The sequence below is a fragment of the Hypomesus nipponensis genome, chromosome 4 (genome assembly GCF_054491055.1).
Source record: "Hypomesus nipponensis isolate SF chromosome 4, ASM5449105v1, whole genome shotgun sequence".
Classification (NCBI taxonomy): Eukaryota; Metazoa; Chordata; class Actinopteri; order Osmeriformes; family Osmeridae; genus Hypomesus; species Hypomesus nipponensis.
The window spans coordinates 15,826,471-15,841,645 of NC_140364.1; the positions used below are offsets into that span (position 1 = coordinate 15,826,471).

Consider the following 15,175-nt stretch of genomic DNA (forward strand, 5'->3'; position numbering starts at 1 on the left):
TTTTTCCTCTGAGCGTTTTATTTTAACTTGATGTGTTAACATGTGTCCTTGGGAAACCAGTCTGAAAAGCTTGAATTACTATTTTAGTTGAAACATTCAACTATCGGAACAATGTTTTTGTACTAGAAAGTTCAGAAAAGATTTCTGCTTTGATTTGAAGCACACGGAGCGCGCTGTCATCGAGGATGAAGTGGGAGAGAAGGCATCGGCACGTGCCGCTTGCTGTTTTCTTCGCGCTGTGGTGGTGTTCAGGTACGGAGCGGATACAATTTAGAAAACATGGCGTTTTAATAATTATTAAGCCCTGTATCCGTTGTCAATCTTTTTTATTTATATATTTCTTGGATGCGCAGACGCTCAAAGAATCACTGGAGTGTCGCCAAGAGTCGGAAGCCTGAACGGAGCAACGAGGCTTACCATTGAGGGAGAAGGTACAAATGTTTTGCGGTCTTCAAATATTTGGCCAAGACTAAGTCAAAATACAAAAATTGTGTTCGAAAAATAGGTCAGTTTTCAAGAGTGTACTTGTATGGAAATGAGTATAGGCTAATTTAATTCAACTCTAATTGAAAAACTACAATAATTATTCTAGTTAGTCCCTAATTAAGCCAAGCTTTGATCTTAAAAATGCAAATACATTATAGGCCTACTAATATCTACATCATTTAAATACTAACAGATTTCATATTATCTCTTATAAATGTATTGTCACGGGGCAGTTAGAGTAAATCTTACCAAAAAAATATTATCAAATGTGTCCAACACTTTGTTCCATATTATAGATACTGTAATAAATATTTTATCATTAGGTTTTGCCCAGGAAAACCAGTTCCAACTCAATGCAGCAAATGATGACTTTGGCAACCATGTGACACTTGTGTCGGACACCCAATCTATCCCCTGTGATGTGGAAAGAGACTCAACCCATGGCAATCAAATAATGTGCTACACAAGGTACTTGTGTTATTGTTATCTGTTCAGTTGTTGTTAATTTAGCAAATGTCCAGTTGAACACCATGAGTGTTTATTTGACTTTGAGTTCACTCTCATGAGCTAAACTTGAGTAAACACTTTTAGTGTTAAATTAACAATGAGAAAAGAGCTGTGTGCACTGGGGCATGTCCTGTGTATCCTGATCTTTGATCTGGACGCTGTCACAGACCGATGCCAGCTGACCAGTATGTGGTGCACGTCAGTGTGGACGGTGTTCCTGTACCAGACAGCCAGATATGTTGGGGATACGCCAAACATCCTCGCTGCAGCTTATATGTAAAGTTAAATCATTTATCTTCATAAAAAAGTCACTTTACTGGTTCATCTTGTAAATTAAGGTAGACATTGGATAATAGTCCATCTATATTGACCTCTTTATATGTCAAAATCTAAATCCGATTGTCATATTTTATAATTTAACCTGCCTTTGACAGACCCGGTGGTATCGCACTCCTACGATCGTCAAGGTGACACCAGTCACCGCCGTTCCAGGTACCGTTCCATTTTACATTCAGTTGTTCTATATGACAACTGTACTGTCTAATGTAACCTGTTATTATTTACTTACATTCCCCTGTGCCCGTTTTATTCTATGATTTGTTTGTCATTTTTGGCATCTTCCTCATCTTGTGTGAAACGATAATGTAACCATAGGAACCGTTGTTACGGTGAGAGGAAGGATTTACAGTGACGTGTATGGAAGTAACACAGCTGTCAGCTCAAACGGCCTGGATGTCAGATTCCTGAGGTAACTAACGTCTGGTTTGGACAAGAGGTGAACTGGATAGGAAACTATATTTTTTGATTTATTCATGTATTTTTGTTGTTGGTCAAATTCACCCATTAAAACTTGTTTAAATGAAGTATTTTGCCAAATTGGGCCATTATTGTGAAACATAAAACCTAGTGGTATCATGTTTCTGAAACTTGATGATGCGTTGCAGAGCTTACATGGGTGGAATGCCTTGTGACCTTCTGATGCCCAACTCAGACACACTGTGAGTAAAACTGGACTGTTCATCATTTACATTTAGCAGATGCTTCTATCCAAAGCGATGAACAAATAATACATTCAGAAAGTACAGTAGAAGATCAAGGATAATGGGGTGTGATTAATTGATATCCTTTGTAAAATGATTAATTATTTCTGTATATTGTTGTCTCTAGATATGGCTTGACTCTGGACTCTGAGACGAGTCAAAATGGATACATGAGCTGCAAAGTTACAGGAACCTACGTTGGTATGACTAGATTATTATGTACAGTTTGTAAATAAGTCATAGTTATGATTCAGTCATCCAAATTGAATGTAATGTTGACTTTTTTCAGGGCATCATAATCTGAGTTACATTCTGGACAGTGACTATGGGAGGTAAGTACAGGGACCTTCCTGTATACGTAGAGGAGCTCATCATGAAGACTCCTCGTTCTAACAGTATTGTACTCTTTCAGGAGTTTACCATCTAAAGCACTCTACACGGTTTCAGCTTCGAACAAGCTTTCCATGTTTCAAACCTATGCAGGTAGGAAACAAGCCAAGCTTTTCTTATTTCACAACAATCGAATATTCAGATGTAAAGTTTGAACTGTTGGTTTTCCAGAGGTGACAGGGGTCTTCCCCTCCAAGGGCAGCTTGCTGGGAGGAACTCTAGTCACCGTCAGCGGGCGATTCTTCGACCAAACTGATCAAGCAGCCTCTGTCCTGATAGGAGGTAACTGCCCTGTTACCGTAAAAGAAGCACTGGAATGATCTCATGAGATTGTGTAATAACACAGAGTTACAAGGTAACTCTATACTTGTAGAGTTCAGTTTTTGATCCTCAACCTGGGTGAGGGTTAGGTCCTGTGGACGGCGATAATTCATTGGGCATTGAGCTGCAAAGCCTCAAACAAATATGAATAAACATTTTCTGAATGAGGTTCTGTTTGAGGAATGTATAGTAAATAACAACACAATAAATGTACATGATTACATACATAGTGTCGCACCATGTTGGAGCTTCACAATGAAGCTTGTGAAGAAAAGTAATAACGACTGTTTTGTAATCATGATGTAATGAGGTCACTTTAATGTGTCATCGGTTTATTTGTGAAATGAAGGCAGGCCTTGTGATATCCAGAGTGTGTCTGATGAAAGAATCACCTGCAGAACTCCAGGCCAGCCCCATAGCAACAGCACCGTCTTCCCTGGTGAGACAGCCTTCCAGTCACCCTGCCTGTAACGTGTTAGTCCTGTTTTGTTTAATTGTTTTGTATTGGTATGGCTTTATCGGTGCTGTTGAAAGACACATTATAGACATTTGTTTTTGTCATAACAAACCTCCAACAAGCTGAACATTAAACATTGTGTCATAAAACCTTTTATCTGGTCGATTCAACACCAAATATCTCCAGTTTCATGATTGTGTGGGACTGTGGTTATGTGTCTGTCAGCAGAAGTATTGCTTGACAACTGATTGTGAAAACAAAAGGAATGTCAACACTAAAGGAGATTGTGAACGAATCCCGTAACTGGAATCCCGTAACTCGAGTCCCGTAACTCTAAAATTAGACTCATAAGATTCGTCACAAAAGATTCCAATAATCCTGTCTACACATTCACCTACAGCCAATCTGGATGTGGATATATTTCTGATTTTAAGTAATAAGAATGGCAATTGTCTTCAGTATGGGATTTCCTTTCTTAAAATTTCAGAATACTGAAACGACTGGCTTGGTTGCATTTTTTGTTCTCCAGGAAGCAGAGGTTTGAAGTTCGAGGTATGGAATAACAGCAAACCTAATATTTTGGCGGATGTGCTGGGCTACGATGGGAACATGACAGGGTACTGGCAGGGCTGGACAGACTCCATGCCCCACACCCTGCCCCAGGAGATGGAGTACTTTGTGGAGAGACTCAGAGGGTTCTTCGTGCCGACAGACACAGATGACTACACCTTCTACATCAGGGGGGACGACCGCTGTGAGCTCTACTTCAGTCTGACCGGGGACCCCAAAGATAAGGTACGACAGACACAGCAGTCCAACTGTCTCTGCTTCTTATGTCAGACTGGTGATTTCACACAATCTTTGTTCTCAGGTCAGGATTGCGTACAACAATCGTTACAGTCCCACCTACTCAAACGACGTCACACAGAAGTCTGATCTCCTGGCTCTGGAGAAGGGGAAAGCGTAAGTCAATCCCTTCTTGCCCTCCAGGAAAAGAAACCAGTTGTTCATTGTTGGGTATTGTGTATCCCTGATCTCCCTGATAACTTGATCTGTCCGCAGGTACTACATTGAACTGCTGACACAGGAGTGGGCTTACGGGAACTTCATCGATGTGGGCTTCTTCCAGGGAAAAGCTTCCTTCACAGAGGACCAAACTGATGATGCAGTCAACGAGTTGCAGACCATCATAGCACAATATGACGTTTATGCTGAGAAGCAGGTAGAGTACCTGACTGGCTGACTGACTGACTGACTGACTGACTGGCTGACTGACTGACTGACTGGCTGACTGGCTGACTGGCTGACTGGCTGACTGGCTGACTGGCTGACTGGCTGACTGGCTGACTGGCTGACTGGCATTGGTTTAATTCAAAAGTTCTACTATCAACAAATCCTTGCGGCTTGAACCATTGCTAAATTATTTTTGATTGTGAATTGTGATTTCAAGCTTCTTATCTTACAAGATAAGATACTTCTTACACGGCATCTTATCTTTGTATTTCCATTCCAACACACTCACTGTCTTTCCATCTCAGCAATGCCTTCTTTCATGTCGGTTGTCAGATGGTGAACTTGAAGAACTGGTCCACCAACGCTGTGCCTGTCAGAGAGGTCCAGAGAGTGACCGTCAACAGCAGCTGTGTGGGGTGGAACCTCTGTGGCAGCACCTTCTACAGCCTGGCTTACGGAGCCCACAAGACCTGTGAGAACACCTCAGCACTACATCTCTCTCCTGCTACTGTCACCTGTCGGTCTGTCTCTCTGGCACCTGTCTCTCTGGCACCTGTCTCTCTGGCACCTGTCTCTCTGGCACCTGTCTCCTCGAGAAGTTCAGGCTTTACGGACATAGTTTCAGGGTTGTCTTTTTGTCTGATAACCTCTGTGTGTGATTCTGTCAGGGCCGATCTCTGTGAGTGCCAGTGCGGCCGTGATAGAGCTGGCTTTGAACGCTCTCTGGACCCTCCAACCTGACACGGTCACAGTGACTCCACTGTCCAACGCTTACGGCTCGGACTACACAGTCACCTTCAACTCTGACAGGGGTAGGACAAACGCAGCTTCAAAGCGGGATGATACATTTAGAAATTAGGAGTCTTTTTAGTTCAGACTTTCAGTTTGCGATAAAAAAAAATGCTGGTAGTCATTTCTGAACGTGTTCAGGTGACTTTGAACTGCTGCGATACGAGGTGATGGGAAGTGACGTGAATGTGACCGTCAGGGAGGTGGCCAGGGGCAGAGGCAGCATGCAGACCTTCACCCTGCTCTGGGGCGGCGTCCCCTCCCGGCCCATCCCCTACAACGCCTCTGCCACCGAGGTCAGCCCTCACAACACTCAGGGGAAACCCCATGGCCTTTTCCCCAAAGAGCAGTCACATTTACAAGTGATAAAGGGATTTGTACAATTGTATTGTTTGTACTATATTTACATGTCTTCTGCTCGACTCTGTTGTTTGAACAGGTCCAGGAAGTGCTGAATGTCCTGGTGACCTCTGAATGCCCCAGTGAGATTCTGACCACAGAGAACAACGAGCTGAAATACTTTAGAGACTTCGAAGGGGATCGCTCTCAGGTTAGTTGGATAGACTGGGTAAAGGGGTTCATCAGTTTGGTAAGAGAAATTTACAATAAATTCTATTTTCAGGTGAATTCATTTCGTTGGGGAATTTGACTTTTTACATCTGCATTTGACTTAATTATATACAAATGTAAATTTAACAATTATCACAGATCACAGTTTTTCAGACATTTTCTGACTGTTGAAACCCTGCAGTACAATGGAGATGAGAGAGGAACTCCAGTCAACACCGTTGAGGCCTTCTGTGGTCTCTGGTCTCTGAAGAACCCTGAGATTCTGTTCATGGACGACTTCCCCATGCAGTCCAAGGGCACCTATGGGCCCATCCCTCTGCAGCTGTTTAAAATTGTAAGGACTCAAACCAACACTTCATCACTGATGCTGAAGGTTTCAACAAATGAATGAATAATAAATAAGGTGTCTCTCATTTTGTTTCACAGCTTTGCTTTGCGTACAAAGGACAATTAAAAAATGAAATTGGAATCAAGTTGTCTTACCGCAACCCTCAGGGGCAAATTTTAGTACAGATGACGAAACTGGCAGTTACTTTCAGCCAAGGCCAAGAGTAAGTAACTATGAAGTTAAAAAAAATATATATATTATGACATGACCTTCAATACCTTATGGACTTCCACTGATTCCTAACTGACAGTCTGTCTGTTTCCCTACAGATGGAGTTACAAATGTGTAGATCTGTTTTCTGCTGTACAGACAAGCTTTGTTGGAGGAGCCTACAATCTTCTGCACCTCTATTTGTACAAAACAACGTCTGGCGAGGACTTCTACGTGGACGCCATCTCCCTCGGAAGAAGGGCCACCACAGCTAACGAAAATGGTACATCGATTTATCTGATCATCATCTCATTTATCTGTCTATATTATTGTGTTTTATAAATAAACAAAATCCACAATTTCAGGGATTTTTACTACAGCAGAAATTGAATGTACTGTAGGAGTAACATGCAGGCTAGTTTACACTGCCCAAACACCGTGTTTTTTGGGCGTTGTTGGGGCACTGTGAACTGGCCTTTAGGAGTAGCCAGCAGTCCCAGAGGCTGACGGTACCTGTTTGCCCTCAGAGCTGGTCTGGAAGAGAAAACCTGCTGCCCTGGCACGCTCGGGACGCTTCTTTGAGGACATCTCTGTGGTCCGCAACTTCCCAGAACCCTCTGTGGTCAGCTACGAGATCACAGCCACACCCCTGGACTGCGCCTTCGACTTCCCACTGTTCCAGATCGGTTTCTTACAGGCGAGTGAACACAATTCATCAAGACATTCCTGTTTCAAAACCCTTCAAAGAGGTTTATGGAGCGTCAGAGAGAGGCGGAGATCTAACTGCATGTACCTGTGCTGTGGAATGGTTGCTGTGACACAGTGGGAAGCCAGATGAAGGAAGATGATCACACCGTTTTTTTCAAAGTGTTCATTTAAACCCGGGTCACGTCCCAGCTCTGGCTCTTCCAGTCCTCCAACCATCTCTGGTTGGGTATCTGTCTTTATCAGTGCTTCTACATGATCGTGAAGGCTTAGAAACCCTGTGGAAGACAAGTGTCCTCTCGTGCAGCAGCAGGCGTCTGTCTAACAGTTTGTTCTGCCTTCCTCAGATGACCCACAGCTCGTATGACCTGTCTCAGTACACAGAGAGCACAGTCAGCGCCTCCATCAGCCTGGTGAAGAAAGCCAGCCCTCCTCTCTCTGGGACCTTTGACGTGGAGATCTACGGGAGTCGGGTCGAAGGTAAAACTGCACAACTGGTGTCGTCCTGTCCTCCGTCGTTTGGTTCTCCTGTGGAACGCTGTGTAGATCCTGAGTGTGTGCTCCGCAGGGCTGGCTGTGAACGTGAGCGCCGAGGACCTCCAGTACGCTCTGCAGGGGGTCCCAGGCATGGGCAAGGTCTCGGTTACAGGCCTTGGAGACTGCAAGCTCCGAAAATGGAGGGTCAACTGGCTCACCAACCCTGGACAGCAGCCCCTTCTTCGGGTGGGACACCTGCATCAAGTCACTCTCATCTGAGATCTGCACAGTTACAGAAGAGTTAGAGTTAATAGGAACTCACCACCCTAGATTTATCTTTCTAGTTTACATTTTTTATTATTTTTTTCCCTTCCAAAATCTGTGTTTCTGCTGATAATGAAGACCCTCATCAAATCGCATCCTCTGCTTAAGCAGTAAACTGAGGCTGAGAATATCATTGTTGTTTCAAGTTTAACATCTAGCCCTGACTGCCCAATTACAGATCGACTCACTGTCTGTTACCGGGTCCAATCCCATAGTGTGGGTTAACAAGAACCGCAATGGAGGTCTGTTCAAGCAAAGCATCGGTGGAGACTTTCTGCGTGTGTGGGAAACCAAACCACAGGTCAGTTCGCGTCACCAACCACATTAAACAGCCGATTTGACAAAACTTTGAATACACCTGTCAGCCTGATTTACCTAGGCCTGCTGGATGCAAATTAATAACTAACAACATGACACGTTATAGATGAGTATGTCTGTTGAGGTGAGTGCACAGTGATGAATGCACAATATAGATCATGTGTTGTTGTTCATACTGTAACCATTGTTGGTCCATGCATGTCTAGCTGGTGGATTTAGTCCCAGAGGTTGGCATATGTATTTGTGTATTTAGTATTTTGCATTTTATTGATTCTCTACCTGGGTTGACCATTTTATACTTTGATCTTTGAAAAATGTTGAAACCTTTTCAGGTGGAGGTTCAGATCAACGGCATCCCATCAAAGTGTTCTGGTGACTGTAGTTACACTTGGACAGAGGCCCAGACCCCAGTCATCACTGGAATCAGTCCATCTCAAGGTGCTTTTGAAACAGCTCTAGGGAACGTAGCTCCTCTGCAGTTGTTTTACTGAGCCAAGCTAAATGCTGTTAGCTGAGGAGCTAAACGCTTTTAGCCGAGAAGCTAAACGCTGTTAGCCGAGGAGCTAAATGCTGTTAGCCAAGGAGCTAAATGCTGTTAGCCAAGGAGCTAAATGATGGCTGTGTTTGTTTCAGGGTCAGACGGTCTGGGCACCCAGCTGACCATCACAGGGATTGGCTTCAGCTCTGAAAATGCCACTATTTGGGTGGGAAGGGCAAGATGCAATGTTGAACAAGTTACAGGTAAGGAACACGAACACTATGGTAATATAGTTGACAGTTACTCAGTGAATTACCTTTGAATGTCTTGAAATATGTTTTTTTTTTGTTTCAATGGGGTTTCAGTCAGCACACAGGTATGCAGAGTGGGCGTGGCCAGGGCAGGTACCTACCCAGTCTCTGTCACCTTCCCATCTCTGGGTGAAGCCCGTTACCAAGACGACAACCAGCTCAACTTCACCTACCTGCTAGTGGTGTCCTCCTTCAGCCCTCTCTCTGGAAGCACGGCAGGTAAACAAGCTCCCACAGGAAGTCACACACACTTCCCCTTCCTGTCTCCTCCAGTCTGAACACCCCCCTTGCTAGCTCTCTGGGTCAGAGCCCGTAACACACAGGGGCCTGGGTTCTAATCCGGCTGAGGTCATTTCCTACACTCCTCCTTCACTCCCTCGCTCCCTCGCTGTCTCTCCCCCTTTCTCTCCAACTGTTCTATCAATAATAAAATATGGAAAAAGACCAAAAGAATATATCACTAAAACACAGACCCCCTCCTTGTTTCCACCATGTGTGTTCCCTCCCTGCAGGAGGAACCCTCCTCACGGTTACAGGGTTTGGGTTCGGCCTGGACACCACGGTGACGGTCGGCAACGCCAGTTGTGATCTGGTCTCTGCCAGTGCCAGTGAGCTGGCATGCAGAACATCTGCAGTGAGTCAAACACACTGTCTTCATTCATCAAATACACTGTCTTCATTTATCAAACACACTGTCTTCATTCATCAAATACACATTCATCTCATTCAGATAGGGAATATCATTGAAATCTATCTTAAACGGGTCTGTTTTATTTTGCAGACGCTTTTATTAACACGGTTTTGGATGTCTAGGAGTCAAGGAACAGTGTGTATTTACAAGCCGCATCACAAAGTGTTTAGATGTAAGTGTTGGTGTTTGTTCTGCAGGGCCCTGCTGGGCTGGGCTTGGTCACGGTGTGGACTGGTAACATGAGTGCCACGGCAGACACCGTGTTCACCTACGACGAAGGCCTCACTCCCCTCATCAAAAGCCTCAGACCTCTCTCTACAGCAGTAATCGGTGAGCTGGCTGCCTCTGCTTCAGTCCTCTAAACAGCTGTGATCTTCTCTCTTGGTCATTTGGAAAATGTGCTTTATTTTGTCAATATTATGACTCTCAAACAATCTTTACCTGAATTGTTTATATTTTTGCATCCATATAGCATGAAACAGTGACCCCTCTTTTCTACATACAGAAATAGCTATCTAATCCTCTAGCTGGCATTTTTAATTATATTGTATTTGCAAATGCCAAAGAAGATTAACTAAGTATGTTTGAAAAATATGCAGCACAAACCTTTCCGCTGTCATGACAATTAGTTTGCCATTGTCATAGAACAAAGAGATTCAAGATTATAGGACTTTTAAAGGTAATTTAGTTTTGAAAACTAATAAGGGAAATGATAGGTTTCTATCTGGTACGGATTATTGCCTTTGTTCTCTCTGCTCGCTCACATGTTCATGTGACACAATGGGGACGTGCCACTTCTCTTGCTGTTGCCATGACAGTCAAGGACCACAGCACACACAAACAGTTAGATATACGTCTGTAGCATCATTCCCTGTCGTCATGCAAACCTGACTGTGACTGAGCGAGCTGACGTGTTGAAACCCTCTTCCTGTTTGTCGTTAAGGACGCAGAGTTCTCACTATCCTGGGCAGCAACTTTGGCAGCCTGACCAATGGCAGTGCAGTATTTGTGGGTCAGGAAGTGTGTGTCCTTCTGCAGTGGACGTCCAGCAACATCACCTGCCTGCTCCCAGACCTCCCGCCTGCTCGTCATCAGGTGGACGTGCGAGTGGGGAACTACGGCTTCTCCAGATCCAGGTGCAGCCTCCCGCTCAGCACGTGTCTCCCTCATGATAGAACACAGTCAAACACACTTCATCTTTTAACTTGGAGATAAAAACGTATGATAAGGGGCCCTGGTAGCATGCAGGCTGAGGCCCTACTGCAAGACCCAGGGTTTGAATCCCGATTGGGATTTCCAAATTGTCCGTCCAAAGCATGAAAACTAGGTTAACCCTACCGATGTTTAATGGAAGCTGTGTGTGAATGCGTGTTCTGTGTCGTCCAGCGCTGGTGTGAACGTCAGCGTGGAGTATCTCCTGGAGGTGACCAGCGTGTCCCCCAGGGTGGGCTCTCTGTTCGGGGCCACCAGGCTGACCATCTCGGGCTCGGGCTTCACCTCCAACGCCTCAGACCACCGCGTCTCCGTGGGTAAGAGAAGGATCAGGGCGGGCGTGTACCATGAGGGCTGAGGCCTTACCAGAGCCACCGCCGTCTGAATCCCACTGCATGTCCCCTCTCTCTCTCTCTCTCTCTCTCTCTCTCTCTCTCTCTCTCTCTCTCGCTCTCTCGCTCTCTCGCTCTCTCGCTCTCTCGCTCTCGCTCTCTCTCTCTCTCTCTCTCTCTCTCTCTCTCCTGTCACACTTCACTTCTATCTATTAAAGCATGAAGAATGCCAAAACATATATCTCTTAAACAAAGAAGGAATCTGACTATCACATCTGATCAGTAGTTACAAAGGTACTGTGCTGCTGAGGACTGATACACTTCATGTGTCAGGGAATCCTTCAAATAAGGGTTATTGTGCTGTAACATGGCGTCCTTCGCCAACAGGGGATGTTGGCTGTGATGTAAGAGTTGCCTCAGAGAGCGTGCTGGAGTGTGTCATGGAGACCAGGGAAGCGACCCACAACGTGACCAATCAGGGCTCCCACCCTGGTAGGTTTACAGCTCTCATTGTTCACATGTCAAACTGGAGTACCCTGGCAGGTAGAGCTGGGAACAGTACTGTGTCGTTACTCTGATGCGCTCTGGGTGAGCTGTCACACACGAGACGGGGCTGTGTTTAAGATGTATGAGCCTCTGAGGAACACTGGGATGTATTTATAGGCTTTTCCCCCAGGTGCGCTGTAAAGGGAGGTATTCCACCCACTGACTCCATGTGTTTGTGTGTCTGTCTGTCTGCCTGTCTGTTTGTGTGCCTGCCTGCCTGCCTGCCTGCCTGCCTGCCTGCCTGCCTGCCTGCCTGCCTGCCTGCCTGTCTGTCTGCCTGTCTGTCTGTCTGTCCATCGTCCCCGGTCTCTTTCAGACTGGGGTCTGGGCTATGCCTGGAGTCCTGCCGCGGTGACTGCCACAGTTGGCGACACGGTGGTGTGGCGCTGGCAGGCTCCAGCCTTCCTCCAGAACGTTGGCTTCCGGGTGTTCAGCGTGGCCAGCCCCAGCAGCACCCTCCCTGATGGGGCCTCCTTCACCAGCGGGGACACCAAGACCTCCAGTGGTAGGGCCTTCCCCTCCTGCACACCAGACACACGTCACTGTGTGTTAGGCCAGGTCTTCCAACCCTGTCCAGAGCTCACATATCATGTTGTGTTTTAAACATATCGTTACAACACAGCACCAGAAAGCTACATGACTAGTTCCTCTGGTTTCATGTGAGTGACAGTGACATTTTTCACGCACTTGCATGTAAACCCTGTGGAATGCAGCCTTACTCTGTGACATGTCCCTCGTCTCACTCTGTCCTCAGGTGTCTTCAGTTATCGCTTTACTGTTCCTGGCACATACTACTACAGCAGCGGCCTCATTGACGAGGCCCAGAGCAGGTTCCTACAGGGGGTGGTGAGGGTCAGAGCCCTACAGGACAGCACCAGCAGGCTATCTGTCAGTGTGGGAGGAATACAGGCCAGGCACATCCCAGGTAGCTGTGCGTGTGTGTGTGTGTGTGTGTGTGTGGGTTGGGGGGAGGGGGGGCAGGGTGTGTGTGGGGAGGGGGGTAGAGAGGGGCAGGGTGTGTGTGTGTGGGGGGGGGGGTAGAGAGGGGCGGGGTGTGGGGGGGGGGGGTAGAGAGGGGCAGGGTGTGTGTGTGTGGGGGGGGGGTAGAGAGGGGCGGGGTGTGGGGGGGGGGGTAGAGAGGGGCAGGGTGTGTGTGTGGGGGGGGGGGGTAGAGAGGGGCAGGGTGTTCTGTCTTACTTGTAAATGTATTAGAAATGTTCTAGGTAGGCTCCAACTCCACAAACAGGTTGTCATGGTAACTGTCTCCTTCAGCCATAGTTTCCAACAACACCCAGAAGCTGGGGGGGTCTGGCTGTGTGGCCCTGCAGCCTGCGTACTGCAGCCAGCCACAGGAGCAGAGCAACTGGACCTCCTTCAGCCTGCTGGCCTGTGCCTCTCCCCTGGTGCTGTCCATCTCCCCTGACAGAGGCTCCGCCCACCAGCCCATCAGCATCCAGGGCACAGGCTTCAGCGACACGGCCTGCGCCCACCAGGTGAACTGCTGGGGAGACACCCCGCCGGTCCTCCTGAGGGCTGGTCTCTCCTGGTCCTCCTGAGGGCTGGGCTCTCCTGGTCCTCCTGAGGGCTGGTCTCTCCTGGTCCTCTCGAGGGCTGGTCTCTCCTGGTCCTCCTGAGGGCTGGGCTCTCCTGGTCCTCCTGAGGGCTGGTCTCTCCTGGTCCTCCTGAGGGCTGGTCTCTCCTGGTCCTCCTGAGGGCTGGGCTCTCCTGGTCCTCCTGAGGGCTGGGCTCTCCTGGTCCTCCTGAGGGCTGGTCTCTCCTGGTCCTCTCGAGGGCTGGTCTCTCCTGGTCCTCTCGAGGGCTGGTCTCTCCTGGTCCTCCTGAGGGCTGGGCTCTCCTGGTCCTCCTGAGGGCTGGGCTCTCCTGGTCCTCCTGAGGGCTGGTCTCTCCTGGTCCTCCTGAGGGCAGGTCTCTCCTGGTCCTCCTGAGGGCTGGTCTCTCCTGGTCCTCCTGAGGGCTGGGCTCTCCTGGTCCTCCTGAGGGGTGGTCTCTCCTGGTCCTCCTGAGGGCTGGGATCTCCTGGTCCTCCTGAGGGCTGGGCTCTCCTGGTCCTCCTGAGGGCTGGTCTCTCCTGGTCCTCCTGAGGGCTGGTCTCTCCTGGTCCTCCTGAGGGCTGGTCTCTCCTGGTCCTCCTGAGGTCTGGGATCTCCTGGTCCTCCTGAGGGCTGGTCTCTCCTGGTCCTCCTGAGGGCTGGTCTCTCCTGGTCTGATAGTTGGTCTTTTGTATTTTATAGTAAACTCTGTATATGAAGCATAAACAAAAGTGTATTAAAGGGTTAAAAACATTCCCATATTTCCTGCAGGTGACAGTTGGAGGTGTCCCCTGTGTAGTGACCAGCAGCAGCCAATCAGAGGTCAGCTGCAGCCTGGCGCCAGACAGCGGCCTTGCCGTGGGCGTGGCCCACCCTGTGTCTCTCCGGGTCAACAACCTGGGCTCTGCCATGGTGGCCGTGCGGAGCGAGTTTGGCCGGCGCTTCGTGGTTCTGCCGGTGGTGGACAGGGTCCGGCCCTCGGTGGGCAGCCCCACCGGGAGCACGCGGCTGCTGATCCAGGGCTCCGGCTTCTCCGCTGGCCTCGTCACCGTGGCCAACGCCCCCTGCTCCGTCCTGTCCCTCAACTACACCCACATCGTCTGCGACACCTCCCCGTCGCCGCCCGGCAACGGGGTCGCCCGCGTCCTGGTTGGCATGATGATCCCCACCTCCTGCTCCTCCGACTGCTCCTTCCTGTACTCCTCCTCCGTCACGCCCTCCGTCACCGGCGTCTCCCCGTCAAACGTCACCGGGAACTTCACCGTGGTTACCGTCTCCGGGGCCGGCTTCGGCAGCGATGCGGGCGACGTGGTGGTGTTTGCTGGTGATGTGGAGCTGCGTGTCACTGCTGTCCTCAACACAACCATCACCCTGGAGGTGGGGGCCCTGGCCGCCGGCCCGCATCCCCTCAGGGTGGTGGTGAGGAGCAGAGGGCAGGCGGCAGGGGCAGCCAGCCTGAACAGCCTGGCCCAGGCCGCTCTCAGCCCGGCGGCCGGCAGCACCCTGGGGGGCACCCCCCTGCTGCTCCGTGGCAACGGCTTCCTGCCCGGCAACACCACGGTGTGGGTGGGCGGGGCGGCGTGTGGGATCCAGGCGGTGACCCCAGACACGGTGCTCTGCCTGACCCCGGCCCACAGCCCTGGACAGGTGACGGTGTTGGTGCAGGTGCTGTCACAGATCTACCCTGCCCTGTCTTACTCCTACTCTGCAGCCCACACACCTGTCATCACCTCCGTCAGCCCCTCCTCAGGTGAGGAATGTCCCCTGACAGGGGCAGTTATGTCACCTTGCTCACCTGTTCTCCTGTTCCTCCTCCTGCCTCACTGTCCTGATGTTCTCCTGTTCCTCCTCCTGCCTCACTGTCCTGATGTTCTCCTGTTCCTCCTCCTGCCTCACTGTC

General features: G+C 48.9%; 1 protein-coding gene across 1 annotated transcript in view; it reads left to right on the forward strand.

Annotated features, from left to right (window-relative positions):
- The first annotated feature begins 185 nt into the window (after positions 1 to 185).
- The window catches only part of pkhd1l1.1 (PKHD1 like 1, tandem duplicate 1), a 35,465-nt gene continuing 20,475 nt past the window's right edge, over positions 186 to 15,175 (forward strand). Inside the window, exons 1-38 of the mRNA XM_084695448.1 lie at positions 186 to 252; positions 354 to 431; positions 810 to 954; positions 1,161 to 1,269; positions 1,428 to 1,485; positions 1,648 to 1,741; positions 1,938 to 1,991; positions 2,161 to 2,234; positions 2,323 to 2,365; positions 2,446 to 2,516; positions 2,595 to 2,705; positions 3,094 to 3,183; positions 3,731 to 3,996; positions 4,073 to 4,164; positions 4,264 to 4,423; positions 4,768 to 4,906; positions 5,103 to 5,246; positions 5,365 to 5,519; positions 5,663 to 5,773; positions 5,975 to 6,127; positions 6,220 to 6,344; positions 6,451 to 6,614; positions 6,859 to 7,028; positions 7,384 to 7,516; positions 7,605 to 7,759; positions 8,016 to 8,138; positions 8,488 to 8,593; positions 8,789 to 8,896; positions 8,999 to 9,163; positions 9,457 to 9,578; positions 9,833 to 9,965; positions 10,579 to 10,771; positions 11,022 to 11,164; positions 11,567 to 11,671; positions 12,042 to 12,230; positions 12,480 to 12,650; positions 12,998 to 13,218; positions 14,047 to 15,025. Of these exons, the coding sequence (XP_084551574.1) occupies positions 186 to 252; positions 354 to 431; positions 810 to 954; positions 1,161 to 1,269; positions 1,428 to 1,485; positions 1,648 to 1,741; positions 1,938 to 1,991; positions 2,161 to 2,234; positions 2,323 to 2,365; positions 2,446 to 2,516; positions 2,595 to 2,705; positions 3,094 to 3,183; positions 3,731 to 3,996; positions 4,073 to 4,164; positions 4,264 to 4,423; positions 4,768 to 4,906; positions 5,103 to 5,246; positions 5,365 to 5,519; positions 5,663 to 5,773; positions 5,975 to 6,127; positions 6,220 to 6,344; positions 6,451 to 6,614; positions 6,859 to 7,028; positions 7,384 to 7,516; positions 7,605 to 7,759; positions 8,016 to 8,138; positions 8,488 to 8,593; positions 8,789 to 8,896; positions 8,999 to 9,163; positions 9,457 to 9,578; positions 9,833 to 9,965; positions 10,579 to 10,771; positions 11,022 to 11,164; positions 11,567 to 11,671; positions 12,042 to 12,230; positions 12,480 to 12,650; positions 12,998 to 13,218; positions 14,047 to 15,025 (5,719 nt within the window). The remainder of the gene's footprint in view (positions 253 to 353; positions 432 to 809; positions 955 to 1,160; positions 1,270 to 1,427; positions 1,486 to 1,647; positions 1,742 to 1,937; positions 1,992 to 2,160; positions 2,235 to 2,322; positions 2,366 to 2,445; positions 2,517 to 2,594; positions 2,706 to 3,093; positions 3,184 to 3,730; positions 3,997 to 4,072; positions 4,165 to 4,263; positions 4,424 to 4,767; positions 4,907 to 5,102; positions 5,247 to 5,364; positions 5,520 to 5,662; positions 5,774 to 5,974; positions 6,128 to 6,219; positions 6,345 to 6,450; positions 6,615 to 6,858; positions 7,029 to 7,383; positions 7,517 to 7,604; positions 7,760 to 8,015; positions 8,139 to 8,487; positions 8,594 to 8,788; positions 8,897 to 8,998; positions 9,164 to 9,456; positions 9,579 to 9,832; positions 9,966 to 10,578; positions 10,772 to 11,021; positions 11,165 to 11,566; positions 11,672 to 12,041; positions 12,231 to 12,479; positions 12,651 to 12,997; positions 13,219 to 14,046; positions 15,026 to 15,175) is intronic.